The following is a 27775-nucleotide window of genomic DNA, read 5'->3' as shown; positions in this document are numbered from 1 at the left end:
CGGGAACAGAGACGGGCGCAGCCAGCTCCGCTTTCTTCTCCTTCCCACCAGCCCCTCCCTCTCCCCTCCGCACGTACCGGGGGGAGCCACGGGTCCCAAGCGCGCCTTGCGCTCCCGGCCGCGCGGAGGAGCAGCCTCGGACGCCCACCACCCGTCGCAACGTCTGGAGGGCGCGCACGGGAAGGCGCCCTTCACACGTTCCGCGTGACACGCGGGCGGGCCCCACGTGCCCAGACCCCGCCCGCCTGCTGCTCTCTCCTTCGCGGCCTGTAGGAAGGGGCTAAGCGGCACGCAGGCACCCCACCGATTTCCACAGGGGCCTGGCTACTGGGATTCACGCGTCTTGCAGGAACGTGGGAATGGAGGGAGGGGGGGGAAATTGGTAGGAGGAGACGTTCCTAAGGTGGGATGGAATGGAAGCCCAGCAAGGAAACACCAGGCCTCTTTTTCTCCTCTTTATTAGAAAACCTTTGATGCCAAATATATTAAAGAAGGGGTAGTGGAATGAAGGGGTCATATACATGCTCAGTTCTGGTGGCGCCTGGCTTCTCTGAAGGCAGGAGGTGTATCTTCTCTGGCCCTCTGCTGGGCACTGGCTTGTTCATCTTCAAGCAGAGTCTGTGGCAGCAAAATGTTCTGCAGAAAAGGCCACCCGGAATTCCAGATGGTGCCACGTCTAGCAAGGGAACGTGGCTCGGTGGAACACAGCAAGGGAAGAGCAGAGCTTGCCAGAATTACCACCTAAGGTCCTGCGTTTCAAAATGCAGCCAGCCGCCTGCGATCTACGGAACTCCTAGCCACAGGGTGATGTACGCAGACACACTGAACTTAATGGGGATGGCTAACCTAGGTTCCTTGTGACTCTGGAAGAAAGGCGGTGCGCACATCATACATTTAAAGCACACCCAAACACAGGAATCCTGGGTATAGCTGTTTGTCGAGGGTGCTGGGAACTGTAGTTCTGTGAGACTCATGCTACAGTTCCCCGGATTCTTGGAGGAAGGGAATGTGCCGCAAACGGAAGGGGCATGCATAGTTGGGTACAAGTTCCTTCTTTTTTAAATGAATGGAGGAGGATAGGCCTAACAGTGAATATTTGTGTTAACAACTAATAATTGAACACTTGGGGGGGGGTTCTTTCTTTCTCCTTTCACCAGGTGCTACAGCCCATCTCTGAGCAGATGCAGCCGGGCACTGCACTGCAGGAACAGATTCTGGAACCCGCCGGAGGAAGAGCCTGTGGAACTCCCAGAGACACCTTTCTTCTCTCCATGCATTATGAAGAGTCTACGCCCCCCCAGCACTCCCTGCCTTCTAAGTGGGTGGTGGCCCACTGTACGTGAGCATGAGGTGGAAGGATCTGGCGTAGTGGTTTTGCTGGAGGCAGGAGAGCTCCGTCAAGAGCTCCGACGGGTACAGAGGGAAGGGGCTGGCCAGGAACAGCAGCAGCAGGATGGCGCTGAGGATCATCACCGTCCTGTTCCATATGGCGGGGAGTCTGGGGGGCTTCTGGGTTCGGAGGCAGGAGATGATCGAAGGCTCTTGTAGGCTGGTTCTGGAAGGAGAAGCAAATGGTTCAGATTCGTAATCTGGTTGTTGGGACACTTTTTTGAAGAAGAAGAAGAATTAATAATAATAATTATAATAATATTTTATTTATATTCCACCCTCCCAGCCAAAGCCAGGCTCAGAGTGGCTAACAACAGTAAAATAATACAGCATTCTTTATGGACTTAGGTAAAGGGACCCCTGACCATTAAGTCCAGTCGCGGATGACTCTGGGGTTGTGGCGCTCATCTTGCTCTATAGGCTGAGGGAGCTGGCGTTCGTCCACAGAAAGCTTCCGGGTCATGTGGCCAGCATGACTAAGCTGCTTCTGGCGAACCAGAACAGTGGACAGAAATGCCGTTTACCTTCCCGCCGCAGTGGTGCCTATTTATCTACTTGCACTTGACATGCTTTCGAACTGCTAGGTTGGCAGGAGCAGGGACCAAACAACGGGAACTCACCCCGTCGTGGGGATTTGAACCACCGACCTTCTGATCGGCAAGCCCTAGGCTCAGTGGTTTGACCACAGCACCACCCAAGTCCCTATATTACATTATTGCTATTGTATATTACATTAAAGGTAAAGGCAAAGGGACCCCTGACCATTAGGTCCAGTCACGGACGACTCTGGGGTTGCGGCGCTCATCTCGCTTTATTGGCCAAGGGAGCCGGCGTACAGCTTCCGGGTCGTGTGGCCAGCATGACTAAGCCGCTTCTGGCGAACCAGAGCAGCGCATGGAAATACCGATAACCTTCCCACCAGAGCGGTACCTATTTACCTACATGCACTTTGACGTGCTTTCAAACTGCTAGGTGGGCAGGAGCAGGGACCGAGCAACGGGAGCTCACACCGTCACGGGGATTTGAACCACCAGCCTTCTGATCAGGAGGCCCAAGAGGCTCAGTGGTTTAGACCACAGCACCACTCACATCTTTATGGACTTACAGGACCTCAAAAGGTCACTTCCACAGCAGGGTCAGAGGTCTCCTCCCACAGCCCTCTTTGGCCTCTCAGGGTTGGAGCCGTCAGAATCATAGCAGATTTGGCTCCCAAGGCCGAGCAGCTGCCCAGCCCTATCCCGAAGCGCACAGCGCACAGCCCTATCCCGAAGCGCACAGCGCACAGATGTCTTTGTCAAATTGTAAGGAAGCTCGCTTACCCCTGCTCAATGGTGATTGCGATTTCTGCTGGTCGGGAGTCGTGGTGCTCCTTCTTGCAGATCTAGGAAAACAGGCACAGAGAGTGAAAAGGAAAAGCAGGCAATAAACGAATAGAAAATTAGTTTTCGTTGGTGGCGAGAGAGATTGGGGGCCATGGTTGGTTTGACTTCATTTACAGTGGTACCTTGGTTCTCAAACTTAATCCGTTCCAGAAGTCCGTTCCAAAACCAAGGTGTGCTTTCCCATAGAAAGCGATGCAAAACAGATTCATCCATTCCGGGCTTTTTTAAAAAAAACTCTAAAACAGCAATTTAACATGGATTTGACTATCTAACGAGACCATGGCTCCATAAAATGAAAGCAATAAACAATATACTGCAGTCACACAATCAATCAATCAATCAATCAGTCAGTCAGCAGCTGAACTGGGTTCCACACAGTCACAAAAACAACAAAAAAAGAGAAGCAAAAACGCAAAATAAATAGCAAAAAAACAGACAGACCTCAGCGTAATATTCAAAAAGGAAGTGTGGCACTCAAATTGGAAGTGTAACACTCAAAACAGAGCATGTTTGACTTCCGAAAAAGGTTCACAAACCAGAACACTTACTTCCGGGTTAGCAGTGTTTGGGTTCCAAGTTGTTTGAGTACCAGGGCGTTTGAGAACCAAGGCACCACTGTATTATGTTCCCACAGAGGACCTTAAGGTCCACAAATGGCAACACTTTGGCGGTCCCGAGTCGCAAGGTGGTAAGACTGGTCTCAACTAGGGCCAGGGCCTTTTCAGTACTGGCCCCAACTTGGTGGAACGCTCTGTCACAAGAGACCAGGGCCCTGCGGGACTTGACATCTTTCCGCAGGGCCTGCAAGACTGAGCTGTTCCTCCTGGCCTTTGGTTTGGACTCAGTCTGACCCTTATGTTTCCCTCCCCTTACGGTCTTGATTTATTGGCTACTTTAAAATGAGGCTGCATTTTAAATTGCATTTTAACCTTGGTTTTTTTCTTTTCCTATTATGTTTTTACTGTAATTTTAGTGGTGTTAGCTGCCCTGAGCCTGGCTCTGGCTGGAGAGGGTGGGGAATAAATAAAAATATTTATTTTTATTTTTATTTTTATTATTATTATTATTATTATTATTATTATTGCAAGCAGATGCCACCAGGGCTAAAGTCTGGTAGGAAGCATAAGCTCAATGGGCCTCCTAAATCCAGAGGGGTGGAAGTGGCTGGAGGTTGTCCAGTGTTACCCAAAGAAAGCACTCTGCACATGCTCAGAAGTGCACTCCTTACAGCTTCAGGATCTCCAAGCATTCCTTTCTCGGTTGCAGCCCAAGGCAGCGAAGCCGCAAGGATCCAGGGATTCCTTTTCCGGTGTTCCCAACCTATCAACTGCTTCCCTGCCCAACGTTGCTGGCTGGGGTTGGCAGAGTTGTCTTTTTCGCCCGTTGCTGTGACTTCTGCCTCTTTGGTCCTTTCCTGCTTGCCTGGGATTGCACTGGGAATTGCAGATTGAGGACACGTAGGGAGACAGGCCCACAAGTCCCAGTGACCTGCAGAGTGGACCGTCAGATTATAAAGTGCTGCCCTCTATGGAGCCAGATCATTGGTCCATCTAGTTCAGTGGTGGCTACACTGGCTGGCAGCAGCAGGATTTATTGCCCAGGACTGAACCTGGGACCTTCTCCATGCGAAGGATGTGCTGGACCAAGGAGTGGTGGGTTCTCCCCCTGTTATTTGGAGCACCTGGTTGGCATGCAGAAGGCCTTGGGTTCCATCCCTGCCATCTCCAGGTAGGGCCAAGATGGGAAAGGCTAAAACCCTTGACAGCCACTGAGTACACCAATATTTCTCAAACCTGAGTCCCTGGTTGTTGTTGGACTACAACTCCCATCATCCCTAGCTAGTGGGATGAGTGGTCAGGGATGATGGGAGTGTCGACATGCAGAGGGGCCGGGAGGCCAGCTGGCAAGCCCAGCTTGGACGTCTCCTGCCATCGGCCCGTGCTCCGACGTAAATCAGCGGCGCGAACTTCAAAAGCCAGGGCACACAATTAGCCGAGTGATGCCACTGGTCCCATCACCTCCTGGCAAATAGAAGGGGAAGAAATGGAGGCAGTGAGAGATTTTACTTTCTTGGGCTCCATGATCACTGCAGATGGTGACAACAGCCATGAAATTAAAAGACGCCTGGTCCTTGGGAGAAAAGCATTGACAAATCTAGACAGCATCTAAAAAGTAGAGATATCACCTTGCCAACAAAGGTCCGTATAGTTCAAGCTCTGGTTTTCCCAGGAGTGATGCATGGAAGTGAGAGCTGGACCATCAAGAAGGCTGATCGCCGAAGAATGGATGCTTTTGAATTCTGGTGCTGGAGGAGACTCTTGAGAGTCCCATGGACTGCAAGAAGATCAAACCTCTCCATTCTGAAGGAAATCAGCCCTGAGTGCTCACTGGAAGGACAGATCCTGAAGCTGAGGCTCCAAGACTTTGGCCACCTCATGAGAAGAGAAGACTCCCTGGAAAAGACCCTGATGGTGGGAAAGATGGAGGGCACAAGGAGAAGGGGATGACAGAGGACGAGATGGTGGGATGGTGTTCTTGAAGCGACCAGCATGAGGGAGGCAGTGGAAGACAGGAGAGCCTGGCGTGCTCTGGTCCAGAGGGTCACGAAGAGTCGGACACAACTAAACAACAAACAACAACAACAACTGCGCACACAGAAGTAGGCATGAGGCGTAAGTCATGCTTCAGCTACAGATTTCTTGAACATAAATCAGAACAAAGAAACATGTCGTCTCTCTCTCATGTCGTCTTGGAGAGAACAGCAAAAGCAAAAGCTATGCACAAAGGGAAGCTCCCAGCATATTGTGCTGGAATGTAAACAGACATGCAACATGCAACAATTTCATGTCTGTTCCTTAAGGTGGAACGGAATGCTCACCAGGGAGTTGTGGACTCGAGTTTGAGAAACACTGGTGTGCACCATCTTTCCTCGACCTGGTGCCTCCCCCTCTCCTGATGTTTTGGACTACAACTCCCATCAGCCCATAGCCAGCACAGTTACGGGAGTTGCCATCCCAAGAGCTTGGAGGGCACCAGATTGGAGGAGCCTTTTGCAGAGAAGGCACAGGAGATTCCTGCACCCAATATATACATTCTCTACAACCCGAGATGTTCTCGTCCTGCTCCATCGGAAGAACTTACTTGTTCCACCTCCAGCTTCCCTCCCATCTTCTCCCGGCAGCTCTGGCCCAGCCAAGTCTCAATCCGTTCGGGGTCAAATCCCATTGGTTCCGCTTGGCAGGGGCTCCCTTTCTCTGGCGGCCCATTTTGGGGGCGCTGACATCCCTGGAGCTCCCATGAGTGCGACGTTCCTACCAGAGAAGGCAGCAAGAACATCAGATCAGGGCGGGAATCCTGTCCCTAAAGTGGAACCCTAGTCTCCAGAGTACAGTGGTGCCCCGCAAGACGAATGCCTCGCAAGAGGAAAAACCGCTAGACGAAAGGGTTTTCCGTTTTTCGATGCGCTTCGCAAGACGAATTTCCCTATTGGCTTGCTTCTCAAGACGAAAACGTCTTGCAAGTCTTGCAATTATTTTCGCTCCCCCCCCCTTTTTCTAAGCCGTTAAGCCTTTAATAGCCTCTTAGCCGCTAAGCCGCTAAGCCGCTAAGCCGCTAATAGCGCTAAGCCGCTAAGCCGCTAATAGGGTTGCTTCGCAAGATGAAAAAACCGCTAGACGAAGAGACTCGCGGAACGGATTATTTTCGTCTTGCGAGGCACCACTGTAGATGGTCACAGAGCGCTGGCAAACAAGAAGGAAACGGACGTGCCTGGTCTTTATTGAGAATTTGTTTCTCATTTGCTTGCCAGCAGGTTATACGGCATTGAGCATCCATCCTGAGTTGCTTGTGTGGTGGTTATAGGTCTTCCGTTAACCCATGGGTAGGCAAACAAAGGCCCAATCGCCCTCTCAATCCGGCCCCCGGACGGTCCAGGAATCAGCGTGTTTTTTTACATGAGTAGAATGTGTCCTTTTATTTAAAACGCATCTCTGGGTAATTTGTGGGGCCTGCCTGGTGTTTTGACATGAGCAGAATGTGTGCTTTTATTTAAATTGCATCTCTGGGTTATTTGTGGGGCATAGGAATTCATTCATTTTTTCCCCATCAAAATATAGTCCAGCCCCCCACAAGGTATGAGGGGCAGTAGACCAGCCCCCTGCTGAAGAAGTTTGCTGACCCCTGGACTTTAACCAGTCATTTATCCACACTTTTAGCACATTTTCCCCATCACTTTCCTAACTGCGTAAATTAATAACAACAACAATAAATTATACTTCGACTTTTCCCCTGACAGGATTCAAGTCAGCTTAGAGATAAAAACAAGAACCACTAAAAACACAGTAAAAACAATAATTAAGAAACAATTGTGGTCGTTTTCACACCAGAGTGCTTTAATATACTATAAGTGGGCAAAAATCTAAACTTCCAGTATGTCATTGACTCAGTCTCGCCAAATGCTGGCAATCTGGAGAAAGCCTTTTGTGCCAGACTTTACACACCTGCTGAAAACTTTTCTATTCTGCCAAGTCTGTGCTGGCCATTAAGAGCACATCTTTCAAAATAATAATGTGGTTTCTGATTTTGACTTTCCATATGGTCTTTCCAATTTGTATGGTTTTATGTCCTCTTGTTGTAAACTGTTTTGATTTTGTTTTAACGAAATAACAGGATGAAAATGTTTTTACAAATAAGTTCCAGGCACACCCAAAGGGATGATTCATCTTATTAAACTAGCATCTCCTCTAAAAAGACTCTGGGAGATCAAATGCAAGGACTTACCAGAACTGCACCTTTTTATTTCCTGGTCTGTGACGGAGGAACTGAATTGATCCCACTCCACTTGGAAGCCATTCTGCACCTGTAAGAAAGGAGGGGAAAGATGGGGGCAGTTATGAAATGACAAGGAAAACTATTAAATTGGCAAGAAGAACGGCAAGATTTTGGGGTGGGGGAATCGGCCATTCTGAAAACCAGATGGGGTAGGGCGGAGGGGTTACGTGGCATGGGGTGAACATGGTTAATCTGTGGAGACAGCGATGGCCACGAGTTTAGATGGCTTTAAAAGACAATTGGGCAAATTCCTGGAGGAGAAGTCTTATCAATGACCACGAGCCAGGATGGCTATTGCTCACCCTCCACATTCAGAGGGGAGAGTTGATCTCGCACTCAGGTCCCGCTTGCAGGTTTCCCAGAAGAGACACCTGGTTGGCCCCTATGGCCTTCCCCAGCTTGGCACCCTCCAGATGTTTTGGACTACAACTCCCATCAGCCCCAGGCTACGAGGCAGTAACTGGCCCAAGGTCACCCAGTGAGCTTGGTGACTGAGTGGGGATTCGAACCCTGCTCCCCCAGGTCCTAGTCGACGCATGGCCACTGTGAGAAGAGGGTGCTGGACTAGATCTAGCAGGCCAGCTTAAAACATCCTTTTGTTGCTGTATATACCTATTTTAGGCAGAAAAGTGAAGCAACCATGTTCCTGCTCTCTCTTCCTACCAAGCCCTGGGAGTAAGACCTCTTCCACCCACCCCAGCCTTTCCCAAATGCTTACAGAAAAGTCTTCCTGGCTGCCACATCTCAAAGGCAAGGAACGGGATGCACAAACACAAGGCCTGCACTTCCGGCGAGGTTCTTCCCACTGGCCCATACCTGCAGGATAACAAAACAGGTGAAAGGACCACTTCAGAATATCTGCTTGTGTTTTCTTTAAAAAGTCAACTTCCAGCCCTTATGAGCCTTCTCCAGCTTGGGACCCTCCAGATGTTTTGGGACTACAACTCCCATCATCCCTAGCTAACAGGGCCAGTGGTCAGGGATGATGGGAATTGTAGCTCCAAAACAGCTGGAGGGCCAAGTTTGGCCATGCCTGTCCTAGCCCAACAGCCTAAGCACAGTGCCTCTTCCGCGGTGAAAGACTCTTAGAGCTGAAGGTGCTGTTTGATGGGGGTCCATTAGGTCCAGTCGTGACCGACTCTGGGGTTGCGGCGCTCATCTCGCTTTACTGGCCGAGGGAGCTGGCGTACAGCTTCCGGGTCATGTGGCCAGCAGGACTAAACCGCTTCTGGTGAACCAGAGCAGCGCATGGAAACGCCGTTTACCTTCCGGCCGGAGCGGTACCTATTAATCTACTTGCACTTTGATGTGCTTTCGCACTGCTAGGTTGCCAGGAGCAGGGACTGAGCAACGGGAGTTCACCCCGTCGCGGGGATTCGAACCACCGACTTTCTTATCAGCAAGCCCTAGGCTCTGTGGTTTAACCCACAGCGCCACCCGCGTCCCTGTTTGATGGCTGTAGGTGCTCAGAAACTCTGAAACGAATGCTGGGGGTGGAGACGATGGTCATGATGATGATGATAGTAATAATAATAATAATAGTAATAATAATAGTAACAACAACAACAAATTATTTCTTATACCCCTCCCATCTGACTGCGTTGCCCCGGACACTCTGGGAGGCATCCAACAAAAATACAGCATCAAAAATTAAAAGCTTCCAACGCCAGGGCTGCCTTCAGATGTCTTCTAAAAGTCAGATAGTTGTTTATTTCCTTGACATCTGACAGGAGCGTGTTCCACAGGGTGGGCTCCACCACTGAGAAGGCCCTCTGCCTGGTTCCCTGTAACCTCACTTCTCGCAGTGAGGGAACCGCCAGAAGGCCCTCGGAGCTGGACCTCAGTGTCCGGGCTGAGCGGTGGGGGTGGAGACGTTCCTTCAGATATACTGGACCGAGGCCGTTTAGGGCTTTCAAGGTTAGCACCAACACTTTGAATTGTGCTCGGAAACGTACTGGGAGCCAATGTAGGTCTTTCAAGACCGGTGTTATATGGTCTCGGCGGCCGCTCCCAGTCACTAGTCTAGCTGCCGCATTCTGGATTAGTTGTAGTTTCCGGGTCACCTTCAAAGGTAGCCCCACGTAGAACGCATTGCAGTGGTCCAAGCGGGAGATAACCAGAGCATGCACCACTCTGGCGAGACAGCCTTCGGGCAGGGAGGGTCTCATCCTGCGTACCAGCTGGGCCCTTGTTCCTGTGTCATGATTCAACCCAGCTCCATACCCCCAAAGCGGGGGCCGTCCCTCCCTCCCAGGCCACGCCTACCTGTGATGGCGCTGGAGTATGAGGAGTCCTCTTCGTCATGCGACGTAGATCCCCCTATATCCACAGAAGGATCCCACTCCAGATCCACGTTTGCCTCTACAGCGGGAACTGGCTGCTGGCGGTGCAGCGAGGGGTTCTTTGGGGTCGACTGGCGCATGGGGGCAGCAGGAGGCTGGGGCAGCCCAGCACCATCATCGCCCCCCCACTCCAGGGATTCTTCCGCAAGGGACTCAGACTCCAAGTCGCTGTCCCGGTCTGACAGCCACTCTTCCTCAAAGACCTGGGGGCAAGGTAATATGTTCAGGAGAGAAAGAGAGAGATCTGCAGACATGGAAGAGTTATCGTCCACTTAAAGAAATCTCAGGCAGTAAACTTACTGCACTTCAATGCCCATTTGCAACACATCCTTTCCCTAGAGGAATTCTGAGCGCTGTCGTTTTCCCGTCACAGAGTTACAATTTCCAGCTTAGCCCAGGATTCTTTGAGGGGAAGAACGGGCTTTGCATGTGCTTTCAAGATACCGTGGGTTCCTAAAGAGATGTCCAAGATTGAACCTGGGGATATGCTCTGCAAATATGCTCTGCCTCTGAGCAACGCCCTTCACTTGCAAGGGGCTGGATTCTGTGAGATTTTGACCAGCTTCGGCCCATCTGAAGCTGATACAGGCTCGTCTTATCTTGAGCCCAAGCAGAGCGTCGTCACACAGCAGAAGGATAAGCAGTATGTGCTACATTCTTAATTTTTATTTACACTCTATGCTGAGAGAATACAAACATGCATCTTGCCTCTGTGAGAGCAGAGAAGCAACTCCTCTCGGAAACAAAGAACACCGAGAGAACAGTGAAAAACAGGAAACCAGTGAACGTCACATCCAGTCTCCCATTCCCGTGGGAATCCAACAGTAACTCTGACTGTGGAATGCAAAACAATGTCTTGTGACCGCAGTTGCTGCTCAGTGAGGGAAATAGAAACCAACAGATTCTGCACCCTCGTAGGGGTTTCTGTCCTTCTGTCGTGCAATTCGATATGATACGATACTCTTTATTGTCATTGTCCCATACAGAACAACGAAATTGGAAAAAATCTACATCAGACATTCAAAAACCAACAAGCCTGCTATCCCAGCTATTCTAACCTGGTTAGCCCCCTAAAAACTCTGATACACCATTTTTAAATACAATATACTCCCCCATACAGACTCCTTACACAGCGTTTAAAACCAAAATCGCATTTGGATAGAAACTGTTTCTCAGGCGGCTGGTCCTAGTGGCCGGTACTCACCAGCCGCATGCTGACCAGTCGCCCCTGGAAGCGGAAGACTCTGCGGAAGACCTCCTGGCAGAAGCAGCTCAGGTCCTGCAGCTCCTCCTCCACGAGCGCCGCGTCCTCAGGCTGGCTCTTCTGGATCAGAGCTTCCCCATGCACCAGTAGGTGGTCAATGCGCTCTGCATTGGCCTGAACGTCTTGCTGGAATGCCTGGACGTCAGGAAAGAGAGAGGCAAAGGGCTTATCCCTTAGCTGGTTTTGGACTACAATTCCCATCATCCTCCCTAGCTAGTAGGACCAGTGGTCAGGGATGATAGGAGGCAGTGACTGCCATTAACCTGGGTGGCTTTAGATTTGTATTTCGATCTGTTTTCCATTTACTGCCGATTTTAATCTTTTAAAAATACAGTATTTTAACTTGCTGCTTTCTTTTTCTTTTTTATACGTTTTTATTATTTTTTTAACATATCAATTCCAGCAGTCATACAACATAACTTCTCATCTTACACAATATTTTAGACTTCCGTCAACACCTCTGATGATTTTCCGTTCTTTATCACTTACTATGCATTTCTTAATTTCATATTACCTTTAATTGTCCTTAACTAATAATTCTCCTCATTATCTCTTTTGCAACATTTCAAATAATTCACCTTACAAAACTTCTTGCAAACCTACTAGCGTGATCTGTTCATCACAATTGCTTTTCAAATAGTCCGTAAGTTTACTCCAGTCTTCTGAGAATTGCTGGTCCCACAGGTTTCGAATCCTTCCTGTTAATTTATCTAATTCTGCAAAGTCCATCAATTTCATCCTCCATTCTTCTTTCGTCGGTAGTTCTTCTTGCTGTTTTCAACTGTTTTTACTGATAATTCTATGGGTTCCCCCCCCTATTTGTAAACTGTTTTGCTTTTTTAAGAAATTTTTCAAGCAAAATTTATGTCTTTTATGTTGTTTATGTTTGTTATAAATTTGAAAAACCAATAAAAAAATTTGGGGGAAAAAGAAATCAAGCAAAATATACATTTTTATGCAGTGTTTTTTTTTTCTGGGGGTATTCAAAGGTATACAGTACCGACACCTTCCCCCCCCCCCAAAAAAAAATGTTTAATTTGTGGCACTTCCTGTAACAACTTCATGGTGAGTGAGGTAAAGGTAAATGTACCCCTGACCATTAGGTCCAGTCATGGCCGACTCTGGGGTTGCGGCGCTCATCTCGCTTTACTGGCTGAGGAAGCCGGCGTACAGCTTCCGGGTCATGTGGCCAGCATGACTAAGCCGCTTCTGGTGAACCAGAACAGTGCGCGGAAACACCGTTTACCTTCCGACCTATTGATCTACTTGCACTTTGACGTGCTTTCGAACTGCTAGGTTGGCAGGAGCAGGGACCGAGCAACGGGAGCTCACCCTGTCGCGGGGATTCGAACCGCCAATCTTCCGATCGGCAAGTCCTAAGCTCTGTGGTTTAACCCACAGCGCCACCCATGTCCCATGGTGAATACCAGCCCTTAAAAAAACAAACACTGAAATTATTATGAAATCAGATAAATCTCTGAGCTTTTGCTGGACACTATCCATGCATGGGTTATTATTATTTTTGCAAGAATATTGAGGTGTCCAGAAATGTTTTCCTCAGCAAATGTCAACCTGCTCAAGATGCCAGGTCCTGAGCTGAGATACCAGACTCCAGATGTGTTTGGTGAATCACGTTTCCCTGGGGAAACGTGTAGCCTTGTGGGAAAACTGCAAGAGCGCAAATGCTTGATTCCCCCTTGCCTCAGCTTTTTCCCTACCTGCAGCTGTATCATTTTCTCCAGCGACGTCCCTCCGGAGAAGTGCTCCACGTCAGTGAGTCGAAGGTCCAGCTCCACCAGCCACACCCGGATGGTCTCTTTCTCCAGCTCAAACTTTTCCCACTGGTTCACAAAATGCTGGCGGGGGAAGGAAGGGAAAGAACATATCAAACGCCGCCCTTTATTCACAGAGCTAAGAGATACCTGGACCATACAAAAGAAGAATGGCAGGCGAAAACCATGGAGTATGCAGAATTGGACAAAATGACAGGAAGAATTCAAAACCTGCGGGAACAGAGGTTTACAGAAGATTGGAAGAAGTATATGAACTATTTGAAGAGCATTTGTAATCAACAGATTACGCTAGTAGGACTACAAGAAGTTTTGTAGGGAGAAATATATGGTGCTACAAAGTAGATAAAGAATAGAGATATGGGTTGTGAATTTTAAATGTAATAGGGAAAATAAGAAAAGTATACTAAGGGATTAGATTGGAAAATGTTCAGACTGGACTGATGGAAGTCAAAATATTGAATAAGATGTAAAAATATGTTTAATTACTGTTGAAAATGGTATGTTAAAAAACCATATATATATATATATATATATATATATATATATATATATATATATATATATAAATACTTGAACAATATTGTAGGAGGAACATCTGCCCTGAAGTGGCTATTCAAAAATGGCCTAGGTTATCCCTGTGGAATTGTATGATGCGTAATCCACAGCCGAGTCATCTGTGGCTGCCTTTGCAGAGCCACAGTCCTAGGGTTTGAATGTGGCCCTCGAGACCTCTCTATGTGGCCCCCAGGACCCTTCCCAAGACACACCCCTCATTGGTCCCAATTTCCTTGGGTGGAATAATATATCCTTGAGTTCTGGCAATGGAGGGAGGAGAGAGACAGGTGTTTGTGAATGTGCCTAGGAGAGCCATAGCTCAGCCGCAGGGTGTCTGCCATGTAAGCGGAAGGTTCAGTGCGCGGCGTCTCCAGACAGGGCTGCCTAAAATCCTGCAGAGTCGCTGCCAATCAGTGTACACAGTACTGAGTTAGATGGAGCAAAGATCTGACAGCTTCCTGTGTTCCTGAACCAGCCCAGTGTATAAAGTTAAAATTCAGGTTCGCTGCTCCACAGACCACTGGCATGCGGCCCTCGAAAGGTTATTGTTATGCACTGAGTTGAATAGGATCCAAAATGCAGCAGTCTGATTGGTCCGCAGGAACCACCCAATCCAATTCCCGGTGGAAGTGAATCCGCAACCTGATTGGCATACAGGAGAATCCCAGAATGAGCCAATCACGTGGGGCCCATTGTGTAAATAATGTATATAAAGCAGACATTCTGGGGGAACTCCCATTCCTCCTCACCATGAGCTGAATAAAAAGCATGAAATCCACTCGCGACTCCAAGTATATTTCAGTTATCCCGGAGGGAAGGTGGACCTCAAGGTGACTGTGGAACTCCAAGGTCCAGCGCCCACCAGGACCCACCTTCAGCCTCTTGCAAATGGCAGCCGTCCGAGCCTGCAGGTCGTCCCAGCGCTGGTTGACCTCTTGCACCGTGGGCCGGAGCTGTGGGCCGATGGCCGCACTCCTCACCAGCTGATGGTATCGCCTGTTTAAGGATTCCAGAGGAAGCAGCTTGTCTGACACTTGTCTTTGTAGCACCTGAAAAGGAGTCATGCAAAATGCCAGTGGGGATTGTGTTGCAGGAATTTATGTATAGGTTTGGGGGGGGGGGTTGCCCCTCCAGCAGATATCATGCACATGCAGCCCACTACCAAAATCAGCACAATCGCTTTTGTGACTTTTGTGATTTGTCCCCACAAAACACTTCATCACAGTTTCTTCCTATCTATTCAAAGGGCCTTTGCTGCACGATACCAAATGTAGGAATTCACTGATAAATGTATCTATGTACTGGCTCACTGGGTAAACTTCAGAAATTCATCTAGACATGTGAGCTCAGCTACCTGAGTGCCAGACAGGTAGCCATTCCAGAAATAACAAACCCAGTTGAAGACAAAAGGGTGGGATTCACTTGGCTGGGAAACAGGGAAATGTAAATATCTCTTTTGTTACCCTTGATGGGTGTTTGGTGGAGGGCAAGGGGAACCATGGGGCAGGGTCCAGGATGCTCAGATTACTGCCACCAGACCTCCCCTTTCATGATGTAACTATGATGTAGTTTGGGGGGTGTAACATGGGGATTAGCAGCTAATAAAAGTTTGGGGTCTTCTTTTGTTGGGGGCTTCCATCTTGTTCCACCTGGTGGCAGGTGGGAGCCCTGTCGCGACAGTCTTCAATCAAGACCAAGCCTACTGGCTGCTGTTTTGCTCTGGTATTCCTGGCTGGGGTCCTTGTTTTTTTGTCCAAGGGAGCGCTCGGATTTCTCCGTTAACAGGGACTATTGAGACTAGAGCAGGCAGAAGTCTTTGCCCCCACCTCCCTACAAAGTGGTCCAAGGCTGCTTGCAAACAAATAAATGGGTGATAAAATGTTATTAATGTAAGGTTAGCAGGTGTCCCTGTTTCCAGGGGACAGTCCCTGGATTTACAAATCAGTCCCCTGACAAAATCCATTGAAGTTGAAAAGCGTCCCCAGATTAATTGAAAAAAATCTGGTAACCTTATATTAATGGTTCATGAAGTTTTTGTGTGGATTCACCCAGAAGTCGGTTCTGTCTCCTTTCTGTGTGATGCCATGATCTTTTAAAAATATTTTAAAAATATTTTTATTTTAATAATATTTTAGAGTGCATTTTCCTCTCAAAAACATTTCCTTCAAAATACCCATTTCTCACAGCTGTCCATGGAGGCGCAGGTTCATTCTGTGTCCAGGGCAGCTGTTTATCAGCTCCGTCTAGTACGCAGGATGAGACCCTCCCTGCCCGCGGACTGCCTCGCCAGAGTGGTGCATGCTCTGGTTATCTCCCGCTTGGACTACTGCAATGCGCTCTACGTGGGGCTACCTTTGAAGGTGACCCGGAAACTACAACTAATCCAGAATGCAGCATCTAGACTGGTGACTGGGAGCGGCTGCCGAGACCATATAACACCGGTCCTGAAAGACCTACATTGGCTCCCAGGACATTTCCGAGCCAACTCAAAGCATTGGTGCTGACCTTGAAAGCCCTAAACGGCCTCGGTCCAGTATACCTGAAGGAGCGTCTCCACCCCCATCGTTCTGCCTGGACACTGAGGTCCAGCTCCGAGGGCCTTCTGGCGGTTCCCTCACTGCAAGAAGCCAAGTTACAGGAAACCAGGCAGAGGGCCTTCTTGGTGGTGGCACCTGCCCTGTAGGACACCCTCCCTTCAGATATGAAGGAAATAAGCAGCTATCTTCTCTTTAAAAGACATCTCAAGGCAGCCCTGTTTAGGGAAGTTTTTAATATTTAATGCTGTATTGTTTTTAACACTCGATTGGGAGCCGCCCAGAGTGGCTGGGGAAACTCAGCCAGATGGGTGGGGTATAAATAAATTATTATTATTATTATTATTATTATTATTATTATTATTATTATTATAAATGTCCTTGTCTGACAGCTGTGCACCCTCCCTTCCCCAGACATTTATTCACCGTGAAGCAGGTGTGAGGGAACCGCAGGTCCTCCAAATATTGCCTGAGCTACAACTCCTAAGAACCCCAGCACGAATGGCCAGGGCTGGAGAAGAGTTGTAGTTCAACTGTGAAGCCCGAGGGCGGGGCCTGTATTTATTCCAGATCTCTGGGTTCTGTGATGAAAGCCATTGTGATGTAGTGGTTGAGTAGCACCTTGGAAACCAGGGTTCACATCCCCACTCGGCCATGAAGCTTAGCTCACCGCTGGTGACCTTGGGCCACTCGCTGCCTCTCAGCTAGAATCATAGAATTGTAGAGTTGAAAGGGACCCCCAAAGGCCATCTAGTCCAACCACCTGAAACGCAGGCATCTTGCCCACAGCCATCCCTGGCTGGGCTTGAACCACCAACCTTCTGGTTACACACACTGACCCACTGAGCCACACAGTGCACTGACTTAATGTTGTGGAGATGAAATGAGGAGGGTGGGCGCCTTGGAGAAAAAGGCGGGATATAAAACAAATAAGTAAATAATGGGTGCTTTATAAATTACCTATACTGAGCAAACTGAAAGAGGGGGAGAGACGTGTAACCCAGAAGCAGCAGAAGTCACAGCACCTGCAAAATTTCCGTGCAAATTGCGTTTGTCGTAAGTGATGCTGCAATGTCAATTAACGCACCACCGCAAAATTAAGCGAGTCCCAGAACCGTCTCCATTCTAGCAATTCCACCTGCTGGCTGGCAGTTCAGATGCATTGCTTTCAGCGCTATGAATTTCTGAGTGAGCCGTTCTCATCTTTCCATTCCTCTCTGTTGTGCAGAAACATGCACAGAAGGTGACCTGGATTGCTGCGGCTTCAAAAGTTGTTAATTCACACAAAAGTGTCGGTGGGGAAGAGAACAAAGGCGCATTCTCTCTCCCGCTGGCTCCCCTCGGAAGGGTGGCCCATCCTTCCTAAAGGCCTCACTTGTTCACTCATTTGTTATTTTTGGCCCCTCGCCGCTCCTTTAAGATAAAAGGGCTGGCAAATCCCAAGCTATCAAATGAGTCCCTGGCAAGGAAGGCTCTGTAACTGCAGCTTCAGGGCTGCGTAAGACACAGAGTGCACTTAAAACACATGGATTCTCCTGAATAATCCCAGGAACTGCAATTCAGAGTGCTAAAATTCCCAGCGTTCTTTGGGGGGAAGCAGTGTGCAGTATGTGGACCGAGAACTCCCAGAAGTGCAAGCTGGATTTCGAAGGGGCAGAGGAACCAGAGACCAAATTGCAGACATGCGCTGGATTATGGAGAAAGCTAGAGAGTTCCAGAAAGACATCTACTTCTGCTTCATTGACTATGCAAAAGCCTTTGACTGTGTCGACCATGGCAAACTATGGCAAGTTCTTAAAGAAATGGGAGTGCCTGATCACCTCATCTGTCTCCTGAGAAATCTCTATGTGGGACAAGAAGCTACAGTTAGAACTGGATATGGAACAACTGATTGGTTCAAAATTGGGAAAGGAGTACGACAAGGCTGCATTTTGTCTCCCTGCTTATTTAACTTATATGCAGAATTCATCATGCGAAAGGCTGGGCTGGATGAATCCGAAGCCGGAAGTAAGATTGCCGGAAGAAATATCAACAACCTCAGATATGCAGATGACACAACCTTGATGGCAGAAAGTGAGGAGGAATTAAAGAACCTTTTAATGAGGGTGAAAGAGGAGAGCGCAAAATATGGTCTGAAGCTCAACAACAAAAAAACGAAGATCGTGGCCACTTGTCCCATCACCTCCTGGCAAATAGAAGGGGAAGAAATGGAAGCAGTGAGACATTTTACTTTCTTGGGCTCCATGATCACTGCAAATGGTGACAGCAGTCACGAAATTAAAAGACGCCTGCTTCTTGGGAGAAAAGCAATGACAAACCTAGACAGCGTCTTAAAAAGCAGAGACAGCACCTTGCCAACAAAGGTTCGTATAGTTAAAGCTATGGTTTTCCCAGTAGTGATGCATGGAAGTGAGAGCTGGACCATAAAGAAGGCTGATCGCCGAAGAATGGATGCTTTTGAATTATGGTGCTGGAGGAGACTCTTGAGAGTCCCATGGACTGCAAGAAGATCAAACCTCTCCATTCTGAAGGAAATCAGCCCTGAGTGCTCCAAGACTTTGGCCACCTCATGAGAAGAGAAGACTCTCTGGAAAAGACCCTGATGTTGGGGAAGATGGAGGGCACAAGGAGAAGGGGACGACGGAGGACGAGATGGTGGGACAGTGTTCTCAAAGCTACCAGCATGAGTTTGACCAAACTGCGGGAGGCAGTGGAAGACAGGAGTGCCTGGCGTTCTCTGGTCCAGGGGGTCACGAAGAGCAGGACACGACTAAACGACTAAACAACAACAAAATTCCCAGTGTTCCTTGGGGGGAAGCAGTGTGCTTTAAAGGGCATGGTGTGTATGCAAAGCAAGGGCCAGACAACCCGGCCCTCAGGAGGTCCCTCCTTACCTTGAACCTTTGCAGCTCTTTCTTGGAATTGGCATAGGAGACCTGCGAGGAGTTTGGGGAGACAGCCATCAGCTCAGCCGCCCACAGCCAGTCCTGGAAGCGGAAGAGCAAGTCTTGGAAGGCTTTCTGGAGTTGCCATGCCTGCTCCTCTCTGGTACGGGGAGAGGAATCGATCCGTCAATGCACGAAACCAAGGCAGACTCTGGGAAGAAGGACCACCCCACCAACCACCTGCCAGAACTCCCATCTTGAATTTAAAAACATTTATACAGGGTGAGTCTTTTAAAAGAGACTCACCCTGTATACTCTGTATCCACGAGGCCTCTTTTAAAGGACTCACCCTGTAAATAGCTTAATTTTTTTAAAAAAAAAACACCTCTAAATGTTATTTCAATTACTATGTACTTTTAAAAACATTTTTGTGTGTGGCAACAGGCCTTTGCAGCCGTTTAAATGTTGATTGATCAGTCTCCTGAGTGATTATCTGTATCCCCACCTGCACTTTATATTTAAGGCACTACGATAGCAATTTAAACTGTCATTGCTTCCCCCAAAGAAATCTGGGAGCTGTATTTTTTTTAAAAAATAATGTTCTAATTCAAAGATTTTTTCATGAGTAACAGAAGTACATTCAGCATCTCTGCTTTCAAGTCGTAGAGTCCTTCGTACAGTTCAGCTACATTCAGTTTTGAGACATCATTATTAGGGATAGTATGAATTTGAGGGAGAGAGAGAGGTGGAGAAAAAAAAATGGGAAGAGTTGTAAACTTTCATTCCTTTTCGTAATACGTGAGCGGAGCTATAGGTATCTTGGTTTTGCTGTAGCTTGATCAGGATGCTGAGAGTTCTTAGGAGATGCCCTATTCCCTTCCCAGAGTGGTTTAGCAATAAACCCCTCTCCATGGGGAACTCTGGGAATTGTAGTTCTGGGAGGGGCTCTCCTAACAACGCTCCGCATCCTGAACAAACTACACTTCCCAATATTCCCATCCACCATTCCCACGACTGTTCAAAGTGCTATCATTGTGCTTTGAATGTGCGGTGCGCGGGTGGCCTGTATTTTTTTTATTATCTCGAAACTCCATTTTGCATTTCGCACTCCCTCCTGGATACGATACGGTGGTACAGAAATACTGGTCTGCCCCACAGAGGACCTTAAGGTCCATGAATAATCATAGTTTAGAGGTCCCAGGCCCTAAGGAAGTCAGACTATCCTCCCCCAGGGCCAGGGCCTTCTCAGTGATGGCTCCGACCTGGTGGAACACTCTGTCCCATGAGACCAGGGCCCTGCAGGATTTAACTTCCTTCCGCAGGGCCTGTAAGACAGAGCTATTCCGCCTGGCTTTCAATCTGAACTTAGCCTGATCTTTTATTCCCCTTCCTCCCCTTTTTATGAAGATTCCCTGCTCTGAGACCCCACAGCTATTTCTCCCCTGGTCTCCTCGCTGGCCCAAATAGGACTAACTTAGCCTGCTAGCCCTGGTGATCATCTAATGTTTACTGGATGGATTTCCCCTCTAAATTGATTTCTGAATTTTGAATTTATTGTTATTCACGTTTTATGCTGTTTTTTGTTGCATCAATTAAATGTTTTAAATTTGTTGTTTGCCACCCTCAGCCCGGTTTTCTGAACCAGGAAGGGCAGGGTATAAATAAAAAAATATTTATTATCAGTGGTGTAGCGTGGGTTGTCAGCACCCGGGGCAAGGCAAGTAATTTGCACCCCCCAACCCGTGGATTTGCGCCCCCTAACCCTAACCCCCAGATGTTGCGCCCGGTGCGGCCGGCCCCCCCTGCACCCCCCACGCTACGCCACTGGTGGGTTGTCAGCACCCGGGGCAAGGCAAGTAATTTGCGCCCCCTAACCCGTGGATTTGCGCCCCCTAACCCTAACCCCCAGATGTTGCGCCCGGTGCGGCCGGCCCCCCCTGCACCCCCCACGCTACGCCACTGGTGGGTTGTCAGCACCCGGGGCAAGGCAAGTAATTTGCGCCCCCTAACCCGTGGATTTGCGCCCCCTAACCCTAACCCCCAGATGTTGCGCCCGGTGCGGCCGGCCCCCCCTGCACCCCCCACGCTACGCCACTGTTTATTATAATAATAATAAATAAATAAATGTTAAGGTTGCTCACAGCTGGGCAAGGGAACCTCTTTTGAGGGGCTCTGGGTCTTCACCCAATTAGTGCGCTAACCAAAAACCGGGAGATTTTTTCAAGAGCTCACCTGATGCGTTTCTCGACGGACACTGTGGAAAGGTCGCAAGCAGCCATCTCTGGCACCGGCTGCTCTCCACGGAGCGTGGCACATCCGTGGCAGTTGCTGAAGTCAAGGGGCATTTCCTGCCTCCAGCCGATTCTCTGCATCCCCAGCCCAGAGTTTTGGTGTGATGGCTTCAGCTGACTATGTCTGTGGCGGAGGATGTGCCAGCCCTGTTCGAGAGTTTGCAGACAGTGCGGGAAACAATGAATGCCACATGGCGGCCCCCTCGGTTCGTGGAGCGAGTTCAGGATCTGCCTGCCAACTCTGTCTGAGAAGGAGCAATTTTAGAGAAGGAAAGGAAAAGAGAGAAATTAGCCGTTGCAGATCTCAAGGAAGGGGGAACGTCAAAGTCTATCTGGAGAAAAGACAAAGGGGTCAAATCCAATTTCTGACAGGCTTAGCCCAGGGGTGGGGGAGCCGCGAGAAAGGACTCTGGGCATGTGCAGAGTGCATTTACCTAAGCATCACCACACATCTTGGCTAAGAAATAAAAACACTGAGGGCGAGGGCAAAGGCCAACAAAAGACCAACAAGTTTCCTTCTCCTTTAGTTTATCGCTTAGGTAGCCAAGTTCATAACGACATATCTGCTTCTAAGCAAATAAACACAGGAAGGTTTATTGCCCAGGGAACCCATTAATTAGTATTATCTTAAAGTCTGCTGAGAATTTTCCGCATCACCTACTGTGCACCATCAGTGATATAAAAGGAGACCAGTAACAGAGGCTCATGCAGTCCAGACTGGAAAATTTTCAGATGAGATTGATGGAAGTGAAAAAAATGTATAAGATGTTAAAATACCTTTCATTACTGTTGAAAACGATATGTTGAAAATTAACAAAAAGTTATATATATAAAAAAAGAACTAGATGATTCTCCCTTCCAAATCTACGATTCTCCACTCCACCCCCCCCCCACTATGATCATTCTGGTCGCCCTTTTCTGAGCCTTTGCCAACTAGACAATATCCCTCTGAGCAGAACTCTGCAAAGCACAGCAAAAATGGCAATCAAGGCAGGAAGACGAGTGGAAAAAGAAATGTCAGGTTTAGCAAGAAAGCTGCAAAGCCAGATTCCACACACACACACACACACACACCACTTCTGTGGTGGTTTTCACAATTAACAAATACTACTCTGAGGTGCTGGATTGAGGGCGGGAGGGGTGGCATTTCAAACTAGAAAGGAAGGAAGGAAGGAAGGAAGGAAGGAAGGACAACTCAGTCCTTTTGTTAGAAGGAAAAGACCAAATGGGTTTTGTTGCAAAGGAAGCAATTTAGCCAAGATTCGCAAGAGGCAGAAGAATCACTGTCTGAGCAGAGGCTGTTAAAAGAAAAGAAAAGAAAAGGCGGGGGAACCATAGAAGCATAGAATTGTGGAGTTGAAAGGAGAACCCAAATGGTCATTTGGTCCAACGCCCTGCGGTGCAGGAATCACAGCTGAAGAATCCCTGACAGATGGCCTAGCCAGGATTTTTGTTTGGGGGGGGGGCAGGCCTTTCGTTAGCAGAATGTTTCCAAGCACAATTCAATGTGTTGGCACTGACCTTTAAAGCCCTCAATGGCCTCAAAGGCCCAGTATACCTGAAGGAGCGTCTCCACCCCCATCGTTCTGCCCGGACTCTGAGGTCCAGCTCCGAGGGCCTTCTGGCAGTTCCCTCCCTGCGAGAAGCAAAGCTACAGGGAACCAGGCAGAGGGCCTTCTTGGTAGTGGCACCTGCCCTGTGGAAAACCTTCCCACCAGATGTCAAAGAGAAGAACAACTACCAGACTTTTAGAAGACATCTGAAGGCAGCCCTGTTTAGGGAAGCTTTTAATGTTTAATAGGTTATTGTATTTTAATATTCTATTGGAAGCTGCCCAGAGTGTCTGGGGAAACCCAGCCAGATGGGCGGGGTATAAATTATTATTATTAACTGTAAATCGGAATGCCTTCTCCCTAATCCTTAGTGAGAAAGAAAGAAAAAAAGATACTTTGCCCATTCTCAAAGGTACTTTTGTCCTTATGATTAGCTCTGGGAAAAAAGAATTAACGCCTAACAAAATTAAGCTCCAGCTGGCTCTCTTTTCCTCCCAAAAGGCCACGGAAATGGTTGGGAACAATGCCAGCCTCCTTCCCATTTATGCTCAGGCCAGAAGATGCCCCCCTCTCTGTGCCCTGCCTTATCAGCCCTTGTGACTTTTTCAAATATTGCAAATATTCTCACTGCAGCTAAAACAAACACCATGTTTCCCTGATGGCCCTTGCAGAATTATTGCGGCACCAAAGCAAGCACAGCAGCAGCTTCCCTTGGGTCGTCTGCGGCGTCCCCTGCCAATAGACTTGGCAAACACGTATCGGTGTACACAGAGGTTTGCTTGGCTTCTCTTTTGGCACGTAGCTGAGGGCATGCACCTTGCAAATGGGCTGGCCACGGCACTCCAGCCAGGGATCTGTTATCCAGAGTTTGTGGGGTGAAACAGTAAACAGGACAGTGGCTCTAAGCATACACAGAGTTCAGTCTTTTTCCCGCACAGGTGTCCATACGTGCCTGGGATCAGGGAGCACAGAACCCGTGCCCAAATCTGTGGTCTCTAGGTAGATCGGAGGCATCTGGTTTTCCAAAATTGAGCATCCAAGCTACATCCAAGCCAGAGGAAATATATGGTTTGATTAGCCAGAGTGAGAAAGAGGCATTCCTCAAAGTTGAAACGGCACCACAGACACACAGGCAGGAAACTATTTTCAAATATAGGGCTTTGGTTCAGCTAGCTTAGTGTTGTCTACACTGACCAGAAGCAGCTCTTCAGGGTTTCAGAGTGTCTCTGAACAATGTTTTGCTGTGGGACTCATGGGTCCTCTGCATGAAAACTTTTGCGCTTGGTGCTGTTGCCGTCCAAATGCCAGCCTGCATTCCTCATCCACCTTTAATCTTGATGCAACCTTTCTGGTGAAAATCCACTCCTATAAAAATAAACCTCTTGCCAATATGACTTTGCAAACTATCCTCGTTAACTGTGTGCCTTGTCGATCCCATAATTTAGCAGCAAGAGAGAGTGTGCCACACCTGCAGGATTGCTATCTGCGATTTCACATAGGTCAAACAGCCACCAAGAAGTCCAACAAATATATTGTTCTAGCATATTGCAATGACATTTTGATTTCCCAAGATGGAACAGGCTGTGTCTCTCTGCCTCATGCCATCGTTGTAGTTTTCCAAACTGGGCCCAGTCCCCTCACTGGCATGATATTCACTAGGCATGGTACTTAGATACAGCCCCAATATTTGCATGTTTTCAAATGGCAGAAATTGATCAAAGGTTTGGGTTTTGTCTGTTTCTCCAGACCTGCACAAACATCCAGTAGTACGGCTCAGCTTTAGAAACTTTTATTATTATTATTATTATTTTAGCAACGACAGCATGCCAATACCTGAGATAGTGAGATAGCCCACAAGCATGCACAGAGCGTGATTCATTTGCCATTGAGTAAACACTGCCTCTCTATAATTATCTGGCATTTTGAGAAGCGTGCTCCCCCCCCCCAAAAAAAAAAATAAACTGAAGGAACTGCAAGAAGCAAATAATTTAATACCCAAAATTTAATAAAACACAAATTGCTGCTCCTTTATTATTTTCATTGCCTATTTACTCTTAATGCACTGAAACCAAAACAGCCCCAAATGTGCTCTTAAGGTGCCATCCTACTAGCCTAATTTGGACTCCTTAATAAACTGCATTTCACATCATCCAATCCAGCAGTTTAGGCTGCAATCCTCACCCCGCTTCCCTGAGAGGTGAGAGCAAGCTGCGTTGAATTCAACAGGATTTCCTTCCAAGTACTGTAGACGCGGCTGGGCTTGCACTGTAAGACTGCAGTCTGACATCATGCAAACCGAGACTGAAACGCTGCCAAGTTTTATGGCACTTCACTCTCACCCTGACAGCAATTTAAGGAGCAGGTAGAAGGTTTCACTTCACGCCGGGGGCATATAAGCCTCAACCTGGACAGCTGGCACGGGCAGGTGGCAACTTACCTGAACTGCCTTTCTAAAGAGTCACGCAAAGCAGCCCAGATTCGTGTGGATCAGCGATCCCCGCCAGATCGAAACCCAGCGTCTGCGGGAAGCTCGGAGGCTGCATCGACAGACTGACCTTTTGCATTTCTCCCGCGCGCCTGTCAATCATTAAACAGGTGTCCTAGCGCGCTTGCCACATCACCCACAGCGGGGAGCGCGCAAGAGGCGCCACAGCTGGCTCCATCCTCTCCTCTGCAGGGCGCGCACACCTTGACGGATGGAGACCTGGAAGCGACGCGATGGGAAAGGGGATGGACTTTGCAAGCGAAGGGTTGAAAAGGGCAACCCAAAAACGTCTGCCCCAAACCTCTGCCGCTCCGCCTCCTCCTTCCGCCCTCCCTCCTTCCTCAACAGGTGAGCTGTGTTCTCTCTGCAGATACCTGCACAAAGAGAAACCAGGAGCAGGGAGGGTTGCCAGGTAATTTGATTCTCCAACGGTAACACGGGTGTGTGGGGAGGGAGCCCAACCCATCGGTGCACTCCCTCGGACAAGCCAGGTGCTTCTTCTCCCTTTGCAACGAACAAAAAAGAAAGCACACACTCTGCACCGTGCAAGCAAAGGCTGCAGTGACCAAGGAAGAGGCGAGAGAGAGGGAATAAAGTACATCTTCACGCAGCAAGAAGGAGAAATGGTGGCCTTCTCTCCCCACTCATGTGAATGGCTGTACAAAGAAGATCAGGCAAATCTGTGGAGGAGAAAGCTATCAATGACTGTCAAGGGACCTGCCTAAGCTAGATTGCTTTCAGGCAAAATTTCTACAATCTCTGCTGCAGGTACCCAACTGTGCCCCCAACTCCATGCGTCTGTTAGTAGCTGGTGAAAGCCTAACAACTTTGGTTGGCTCTCATGGCCGTTCACTTAATCAAATCTGGCCCTCTTTGAAAAAAGTTTGGACACCACTGTGCAGCATCGTGCATTAAATGCATGGCGTTAAAAGTGGCTTGGGACTGGAAGGGAAGAAAGCAGAGAGGCCAACCTTAGGTGCAGCCAGAGCCAATGACATCCCATCCTCCTCCTTGCTGCTGCAACCCTGAGGAGGAAGTTCACAGCCAGTGCCACCCCCTGGACTGGAAGGCAGACAGGTGGGGTCCAGCTCAGGGCTGGGTGAGATGGGGTGGAGCAGTGCCAAATTTCCTCCAAAGGACCAGCCTCCAGGTCTCGAGACCTGGGAGAAGAAGCGGTGAAAGAGGACTGGAAGAAGTTTAAGAACTATCTGCAGAAATACTGTAAAGTGTACGAATGCTAAAATGATGTTGGATATGAAATAATATGGCATCAGTGGTACAGTGTTAAAAAATATGTAAAAAATGAAATGGAAAAAGGGTGGAAAAAGAAGGTTATATTATGTCAAAGTAAACAATATGTTAAAGGTGTTTAATTATAAGGAGGAAAGATTGGAGACATAACAGAAGTGATTACAATAATCAGAAATGAGTTTTGAAGAGGGGTAAGGATTTACTGTATCTGATTGGACAAAGAGGAATACAAAAAACGGAGGTGTGAGGAGGTCAAGAAAGAAATTTTTGTAAACATGAGTCTGAAAACTGGAGTTTTTGTTTTTAATTTTTTCTTTTCTTTTTACTTTTTTAAACGGTGTATTATTTTTGCTGTTTTGTGTTGTTTTGATGTTTCTTTTGTTTTTTGAAAAATAAATAAATATATTTTAAAAAAACAACAAAGGACCAGCCTCCACTGACAACAGTACAATTAACACACAACAGCAGAAACACGCAATAAAATATTGGGCAACTGAGGCCAGTAAATGCTTGTTAGAATAAAAATGTTTTTAAGGTGCTAGCAAAGGCAGAATACTGAGGGCGGCCACTGGATCTTAGACGAAGATTCATTTCCCCTGCTGCCAGCCCCATCGTTCCCAACAAAACCTTGAGCTGATAAATGGGCACCTTTTCGTTTGTGTACATTTTAAAGGCTTCCTAGTCTAGTGCACTTTAACCCACAGCCCAGATGCAGAAGGCAATGAAGTCATAGGTGCATGGTGGCTCCTTGTTTTACCAGACAGCATAAGCCGCATGAACAGTATGCCATAAACTTAATCAAGTGGAATAATCAACATCGTAAAGTTATGAACCAGGATGGAACTGGCTGTTTCCATCTCTGAGTGATAGCAAACAACACCAGATCGTAGGATATCAGAAGGAAGTGACCTGAAAATGGGCATTTTCTGCTGTTGCCCCTGCACTGTGGAATGCCCTTTTCTTTACTACATTTGAAGCATCGCCCAACAATTGCATCAGATCTCTTGTAAAGACAGCGTATCTTTTGCCCAGGCTTTCCCTGATGCATTATACTGAACCCTGGTATTAGTGAATTCCTGTTTTTATGCTGTAATTGTTTAAAACACTGTTTTATTGTGCGTATATTCTCTTTTTGCATATAGTTTTGAGATTTCAAAATATTAAGCAGCTTAGAAATGTGCTCAATTAGTAGACAGGCTCTCTCAGCAGCCCACCCTGTTT

The 27775-nt window shown here is 48.0% G+C and overlaps 1 protein-coding gene across 4 annotated transcripts; it reads right to left on the bottom strand.

The window, feature by feature from the left end:
- Nucleotides 1-442: 442 nt before the first annotated feature.
- SYNE4 (spectrin repeat containing nuclear envelope family member 4) lies at nt 443-26114 on the bottom strand. Of its 4 annotated transcripts, none has more exons than XM_079985489.1 (12): nt 25256-26114; nt 21207-21510; nt 18984-19134; nt 14428-14604; nt 12926-13063; nt 11148-11342; nt 9867-10146; nt 8320-8417; nt 7551-7629; nt 5913-6082; nt 2709-2770; nt 443-1555 (listed from the first exon to the last, which is right to left on the bottom strand). In XM_079985489.1, exons 2-12 carry the CDS (start codon nt 21344-21346, stop codon nt 1315-1317), a joined length of 1731 nt encoding a protein of 576 aa, XP_079841615.1. In that variant the 5' UTR covers nt 21347-21510; nt 25256-26114; the 3' UTR covers nt 443-1314. The 4 variants fall into 4 exon arrangements, with proteins under 4 accessions (XP_079841615.1, XP_079841616.1, XP_079841613.1 ...); XM_079985490.1 differs by having other exon boundaries at nt 21207-21506; XM_079985487.1 differs by lacking the exon at nt 25256-26114 and adding an exon at nt 25000-25225.
- Nucleotides 26115-27775: the final 1661 nt, after the last annotated feature.

Source organism: Podarcis cretensis (assembly GCF_951804945.1).
Source record: "Podarcis cretensis genome assembly, chromosome: 8".
NCBI lineage: Eukaryota > Metazoa > Chordata > Lepidosauria > Squamata > Lacertidae > Podarcis > Podarcis cretensis.
This window is presented reverse-complemented; position numbering and strand designations above follow the sequence as displayed.